At 56.7% G+C, this 7,738-nt stretch overlaps 1 protein-coding gene across 1 annotated transcript in view; it reads right to left on the bottom strand.

Annotated features, from left to right (window-relative positions):
* The window catches only part of DOT1L (DOT1-like histone H3K79 methyltransferase), a 64,986-nt gene that overhangs the window by 50,155 nt on the left and 7,093 nt on the right, over positions 1-7,738 (bottom strand). The window contains exon 2 of the mRNA XM_011997475.1: positions 5,291-5,334. Within this exon, the coding sequence (XP_011852865.1) occupies positions 5,291-5,334 (44 nt within the window). The remainder of the gene's footprint in view (positions 1-5,290; positions 5,335-7,738) is intronic.

The following is a 7,738-nucleotide window of genomic DNA, read 5'->3' as shown; positions in this document are numbered from 1 at the left end:
GGTGTGGTGGTGTGCGCCTGTAGTCCCAGCTATTCAGGAGGCTGAGGCAGGAGAACTGCTTGAAACCGGGAGGTGGAGGTTGCAGAGAGCCGAGATCGTGCCTCTGCACTCCAGCCTGTGCAACAAAGCAAAAATACAAAAAAAAAAAAAAAAAAAAAAAAAAGGACCCAATCATGAAAGGGGCATCATCCCTGCAGAACTTACAGACAGTAAGAGGAGAATCAGGGATACTAAGAAAATGGAGCCAGGTGCGGTGGCTCATGCCTGTAGTCCCTAGTACTCGGGAGGCTGGGGCAGGAGAATCACTTCAACCCGGGAGGTTGAGGCTGCAGTGAGCCAAGATCCCGCCACTTCACTCCAGCCTGGGTGACAGAGCAAGACTGTCTCCACAAAAAAAACAAAAGAAAATGGTGTAAATCCAACAGCCTCAATGAAATAAACATCCCCCGAGGGACACGAATGACCGAAACTGACACAGAAGAAACAACAGCTCCGCAGCTCTACACCTGTCAGAGTTTGCTTCCTAGAGACAGCTCCAGGCCCCGACGGCTTCACTGGTGAATTCCATCAAACACTGACAAGACACAACACTAAACTTATAGAAACTTTTTCAGTTTTTATGCAGCCAGCATCATCCTGACACCAAAACCATAGAGACACAAAGGGCTGGAAAGAAAGGACAAGAAAGGAAACAGCAGACCAACATCCCCTACCAACACACCCCACAATCCCTTAAAAACGTGAGGGAACTGCGCAGTGACACCTCACAACCACGCGCAGCACCTCCCAGGGAGGAAAAGCTGCTTCACTCTAAAATTAGTCACTGCAATTCACCGAAGGAACCAGGACAGAGGTCTGAGCAGCCCCACGTGGGCAGGTGGGAAAGCATGCAGGATGGCATTCGGTGCCATCAGGACAGTACCCCACAAGAGGCCAGAAATGGAAGAACACGCCTTCCACTTGAAAACTGCACGGGATCAGTCACCGAGCCACTGTGACAGCTGAAGGCCCACTTTCCCCAGCCGCCTGGCCTGCGGCTCTGCAGGAGGGAACGGGGAGGGATGGGGGTTCGGCCTCTGCTCCCCACTCCTCTCGACCTGCTAAGTCCAGCTGGCAGCTTTCCAGAACTCCGAGAGCAGCTTCACTGCCCCCTACCCCACACCAAATCCCCACCCGGCCACAGACTCCAACCAGCTGGCCAGGACCCGACCTCAGGTTCACGTGCCCCCAAGACCCTCCCACACTGAGAGACACAGCATCCTGTCAGAAGGGCTGCAGTACCTGCCCTCTGTGATTATTGGTGCCTCTCGTCACCCCTCCCCAGCCTGGTCAACACCTACACACCCGGATGACACCGGCAGGGGACCCCACGACACAGATCACGAAAAGCCCCAGGCACTGAGCAAGGCCCCCGAGATCGACACGAGCAAAGCCGTCTGCAGTTACTTCTCATCACATCGTCCAGGAGGTCCTGGCCAGAGCAACTTGGCAAGAAAAACAAGCAGCAAGCAGCCTGAAAGGAGCAGCCGTATGGCGTTCACTCAGTCCTGTGGTTCTGCGCCACAGACGGCGCCAGAGCTCAGCACGGTATGGCGTTCACTGAGTCCCGTGGTTCTGCGCCACAGAGCACGCTAAGGGATACGTGTGGACGCTGCCGGAGCTCAGCACAGGCAAGTCCAGCAGGCAAAAGGGAGCAGTCTTTACACATACTGGCAGCAAAGGACTGTCAAAATGCCACATAAAAAAACACCAAAGGGCCGGGCGCGGTGGCTCAAGCCTGTAATCCCAGCACTTTGGGAGGCCGAGACGGGTGGATCACGAGGTCAGGAGATGGAGACCATCCTGGCTAACATGGTGAAACCCTGTCTCTACTAAAAAATACAAAAAACTAGCCGGGTGAGTTGGCGGGCACCTGTAGTCCCAGCTACTTGGGACGCTGAGGCAGGAGAATGGCGTAAACCCGGGAGGCGGAGCTTGCAGTGAGCTGAGATCCGGCCACTGCACTCCAGCCTGGGCCACAGAGCGAGACTCCATCTCAAAAAAAAAAGCATCAAAGGCCGGGCGCCGTGGCTCACACCTGTAATCCCAGTGCTTTGGGAGGCTGAGGCGGGCGGATCACGAGGTCAGGAGTTCGAGACCAGCCTGATCAACATGGTGAAACCCCCGTGTCTACTAAAAATACAAAAATTTGCCAGGCATGGTGGTGGGCACCTGTAATCCCAGCTACTCGGAAGGCTGAGGAAGAAGAATTGCTTGAACCTGGAAGATGGAGGTTGCAGTGAGCCGAGATTATGCCACTGTACTCCAGCCTGGGTGAGAAAGCGAGACTCCGCCTCGAAAAAAAAAAAAAAGCACTGAAACAGGAATACCTGGGAGTGACATTGTTTAAACGGCCCTTTCCCCAAACTGAACTGCAGGCTCAAACCAATTTCTAGAAAAAGCCCAGTTGGCTTTTCTGGAGAAATGGAGAGGCTGATTCTCAAGTGGACATCCAAACGAGGAGAGCCTGGGACAGCCGAACCATCTTTAAACAACCCTCCCCGCACTTCGGGAGGCCGAGGGGGCTGGATCACTTGAGGCCAGGAGTTTGAGACCAGCCTGGCCAACATGGCAAAATCCCATCTCTACTAAAAATACAAAAATCAGCTGGGCATGGTTGCAAGCACCTGTAATCCCTGCTACTTGGGAGGCTGAGGCAGGAGAATTGCTTGCACCCAGGAGGTAGAAGTTGCAGTGAGCTGCAGGAGGTGGAAGTTGCAGTGAGCTGAGATGGCGCCACTGCACTCCAGCCTGAGCAGCAGAGCGAGACTCTGACCCAAAAAAACAGTAACACTGTGGGAGGACACGCTTGGGACACTGGCCGTGTGGGGACTGAATGGTGTTTGCTGTGTAAGAACGTCGTCAGTGTTTCTGGGGGAAGTGAGACAGAAAAAGTCTGTGCAGCGTCACATCGTGAGAACCCTGGTCATGTGCTGGGGACGCATAGCAGAAAGCAGCCTCTCCAGGGGGTTTGAGTTTCAAGGCCTCTGCCTACACCACGGATGCCCAGGTGTTGGTGCGCACCCCTGTGCCTGGACCCCTGTTCCCTACAACACTTAAGCTCCAGATGCACTCCCCAGAAAACACACAAGGTTCAAACAAGACAGTCAGCTCTGAGCCCTGCAGAAGGAGAGCATGCAGCCAGACAGGCACCCTCACCGTCACCGCCTGAGATCCAGGGGCCCAGGGTCTCCTCGGCGAGGCACCCTCACCGTCACCGCCTGAGATCCGGGGGCCCAGGGTCTCCTCCGACCCCAGAAGCCTGTGCGGGCCACTTCCCATGGGGAGCAGATGCAACTCACCTGCTGCGTGAGCACCTCGAGACCCACCAGCAAGAGCCTGGTCAGAGCGGGGCTTCCACACCTGCTGCACCAAGACCCTAGCCCAGAGAGACCGCGTCTGGGCGTCACTGGCAGAACCCGCACAGACAACACTGGCCCGGGGAAGCCACAGCACTGGAGCATTCTTTCTTGTTTGAGTTTTGTTTTTTGAGACAGGGTCTCACTCTGTTCCCTGGCTGGTGGGCAGTGGCACAATCACAGTGCCATTGGTCTCAAGTGATCCTCCTGGGCTCAAGTGATCATCCTGGGCTCAAGTGATCCTCCCACCTCGGCCCCTCAAGCAGCTGGGACCACAGGCGTGCATCACCAAGCCCAGCTAATTTTTTACTTTCTTGTAGACACAGGGTCTCATTATGTTGCCCGGCCAATCTCCAGCTCCTAGATTCAAGAGATCAACCCTCCCAGCCTCCCAAAGTGCTGGGAGTCCAGGCATGAGCCACCACGCCCAGCTGGGCATTCTTATTTATTTATTTATTTGCAATGGAGTCTCACTCTTATCGCCCAGGCTGGAGTGCAGTGGCACCATCTTGGGTCACTGCAACCTCCACCTCCTGGGTTCAAGCTATTCTCCTGCCTCAGCCAACTAGCTGAGACGACAGGCACCCGCCACCACATCCGGCTAATTTTTGTATTTTTTTAGTAAAGACAGGGTTTCGTCAAGTTGCCCAGGCTGGTCTCGAACTCCTGGCTTCAAGTGATCTCCCTGCCTCAGCCTTCCAAAGTACTGGGATTACAGACGTGAGCCAGTGCGCACGGCTTGAGCGTCCTTAAAAAGACTGCACGGCCCTATGTGAGGAGCACCCACAGAGGCCCATGCCAGCACAGTCTTGGCCCCTGGCTGCAATAAGAGAAACCCAAGCAGAGAGAGGCGGCTGGCTGCCAGGAGCACGCTGCAGCTGGGCTGGGGCTGGGGCTGGGCGGGGGCTGGGCTGGGGCCCAGCTGCCTGATCCACAGCCCTCCCTCCAACCATAACACCAGGATTCTTTTACGAAGAACAAAGGGGCCCCTACTCCACTGCCTGGTCCACAGATCATGACATTAAAAAAAAGCAGATCCCACATTCTAAGCACAGGCCTTGGGTCAGGCCCACCCTGGCCGACCTACACAAACAATTTCACTGAATCCTCAAACACCCTGGCCAGGGAGGGGCTGCCGGGCCCCAACAGTGAACCACAGGCCTCAGGAGCCAGGGCCTGGCACAGAGCCACTGGCCAAGAGCAGCTCGGCATGGCCCTTGTGGCAGCTGCAGGCCTGGGCAGATGCTGGGCGTGTGCACAGGCGGTGTCCTCACACCCAGCATACCAAGGAACAGCCCAGCAAGACGCCAGGGCCACATGGACACATGTGGCCTCCCTGCAGGTGCTACACAGTGAGGGTTCTGACCCTGAGCACCTGAGACAGGCAGAATGCCGGCCACCATGGGCAGCTTCCCAGTGGGCAGCAGAGAGGCACCCGGAGGGCCTCCCTGCACTGTCGCTGCAGACCCTGGAGACCAGGCTGGAGCTCACGAGGACGGGATGGCCTCCTCCTCCTGCCCATCCAAGTCATCCTGGGAACGCTCCTCTCTGCACCCATGGGGCAGACACAGGAGGCCGTCAAAGGCACGTGAGGGTGAAGGTCAGCCCAAAACCCACAGTGGGGAGACTGACAAGGAGACAGAGGAAGGCAGCGCAACGCCCCTGGAGGACCACTGGACACTCCACCAGCTCAGGACTTCTGCACCCACTGGCCAGGAACGGAGCTGGAGGAAGCAGCTCTACCTGTCCCTGGGTCACCCCGATCCGCTTCGCAACACCTCCAGGAATCCACTCCTGCGGCAGCCATCCCCACAACAGAGTCTGCAGGGCACGGGTGTCCACAGAAGCAGCCCCAGGCTCTGAAGACAACACGCTGCAGGCCGTGTACTCACCGGATGGTCTCGATGATTTCATGAGCAGCATCGTGATGTTTGTCCTGAGAGAGAGAGAGAGGTTTGAGACGCAGAGCCACCCTCCACCCCGTGAGCCCGTCGCTCTCTTCCCGGACAAGTGATGCCATCAACTTCCCACCTCTTCATTTCCCAACTGGTGCAACTCCCAAGCCCACCACCAGGGGAGACCACCAGAGACATTCTCAGACCCTGGACCACGAAGGGACACAGACCTTGCCAAGGACCTATTCCTGGCACGCTGTGTCCTACCACAGGCAGAGAGCAGGGAGAGGCTGGGATGCAGTCTATGGCCCCCGGCCCTGCTTCTTTCCCACCCTAGAGCAAACGGCTGCCCCAAGCTCCTCCACGTGTCTCCCCATTTTTTCCCTGGAGGTCAGCTGACTCAACACACCCCAAGCCCCTCAGGCCGCGCTATGCAGGACCACCAGGAATTCTCCCGACGCTGCTCCAGCCAGGGAGCTCCAGCCTGGCTGGGAGTCCTGCTTCGGCAAAGGCCTGGTACGTGACTGCAGGTGATGGAGCCTCCACAGGGCCTGTTTCCCCACCTGTACCATGGGAAAAAAACCACTGGGCTAGCCCACTTGGGCGGCCGCGACATAGCCCAGAACCCGCCACACCTAAAACCAAGTTGCTTGGCCTGACACAGACCCCTCCCTGTCTAGCACCCTGCCCTTCACTCCCTCTACAAGGCCAATGTCAAAGGCAGGTTCACACCCAGCAGGGCCACCCAAGCCTCTCCGACTCCACATCCATCACCGAGAATCAGAGACCAAGTGCACACTACCAGAACACTTGTGCGCCTTCCACATCGCGTCTGCGTGCTACTGTGCTGATAGAAACCCACAACAGGCTGGGTGCGGTGAGCGAACCACTTGAGCCAGGAGTTTGAGGCCAGCCTGGGAAACAGCGAGAGCCCATGTCTTTTTTTTTTGAGACGAAGTTTTGCTCTTGTTGCCCAGGCTGGAGTGCGATGGCGCAATCTCAGCTCACCGCAATCTCTACCTCCGGGATTCAAGGGATTCTCCTGCCTCAGCCTCCCGAGTAGCTGAGATTACTAGCATGAGCCACCACACCCGGCTAATTTTGTATTTTTAGTAGAGACGGAGTTTCTCCATGTTGATCCGGCTGGTCTCAAAATCCTGACCTCAGGTGACCCACCACCCTCAGCCTCCCAAAGTGCTGGAATTACAGGCCTGAGCCACCGCGCCCAGCCAGCCCATGTCTTTTTTATAAAAATGAACCATTTTTTTTAAAAAATCCCCATTAGGCAAATGCTATAGCAATTATCGGTTGCAGACGCGACACGCTGGATGTTGCAGTCCACAGGGCGCATCAGAGGCGGCCCAGGCAGCCACACAGCCTCAGTGAGCCTCTCCCAGGGCAGAGGAAAAGCAACCAGCAGAGCACCTGCGGACGCCACCTGACGAAACACAAGGCCAGCGTCCCCAGAGTGAGACACGCCGCCGCCACGAGCCTCCCAAGGCCCAGCGGGACGCAGCCCCATCTGTGGGGCTCCTGCCGGGATGCAGAACCTCAGCATAATCCTGAGGAGCAGCCCAGCCTGACTGAGGGGTGCCACACAGAGACCCAGCTGGCTCTCCTCCAAACGCCAGACCATGGGAGACCTCCCCCCCAGCTTTCCTTATGCACTGAGGGATCAGCCCAGATGGGGGAGACAGGAGACGCAAGGGCTCATGGCAGTGATGGGATGGGACGTATATGCCGCTGAGGCCACAGCTCCACCCACCTCCTGGTTCAGATCAGGGAACTGCCATGAAATAAAGCCACATGGAAAGTCTCTGCGCGGTGCTTTGCAACTTTCTTCTCAGTCTAAAACCACTTCGGGGACGGGCGTGGTGGCTCACGCCTGGAATACCAGCACTTTGGGAAGCTGAGGTGGGCGGATCATGAGGTCAAGAGATCGAGACCACCCTGGCTAACAAGGTGAAACCCCATCTCTACTAAAAATACAAAAAATTAGCTGCGCGTGGCCGGACGCGGTGGCTCACGCCTGTAATCCCAGCACTCTGGGAGGCTGCGGCGGCCGGATCACGAGGTTAGGAGATCGAGACCATCCTGGTGAGCACAGTGAAACCCTGTCTCTACAAAAAAATACAAAAAATTAGCCAGGCGTAGTAGCAGACGCCTGTAGTCCCAGCTACTGGGAAGGCTGAGGCAGCAGAATGGCGTGAACCCAGGAGGCGGAGCTTGCAGTGAGCTGAGATCGCGCTACTGCACTCCAGCCTGGGCAACAGAGCAAGACTCCGTCTCAAAAAAAAAAACAAAAAACAAAAAACAAACATTAGCTGGACATGGTGGCACACGCCCGTAGTCCCAGATACCCGGGAGGCTGAGGCAGAATAGCTTGAACCCAGGAGGCAAAGGCTGCAGTGAGCTGAGATCGCGCCATTGCACTCCAGCCTAAGC

This window comes from Mandrillus leucophaeus, unplaced genomic scaffold, assembly GCF_000951045.1.
Source record: "Mandrillus leucophaeus isolate KB7577 unplaced genomic scaffold, Mleu.le_1.0 Scaffold54, whole genome shotgun sequence".
In the NCBI taxonomy this organism is placed as follows: Eukaryota; Metazoa; Chordata; class Mammalia; order Primates; family Cercopithecidae; genus Mandrillus; species Mandrillus leucophaeus.
This window is presented reverse-complemented; position numbering and strand designations above follow the sequence as displayed.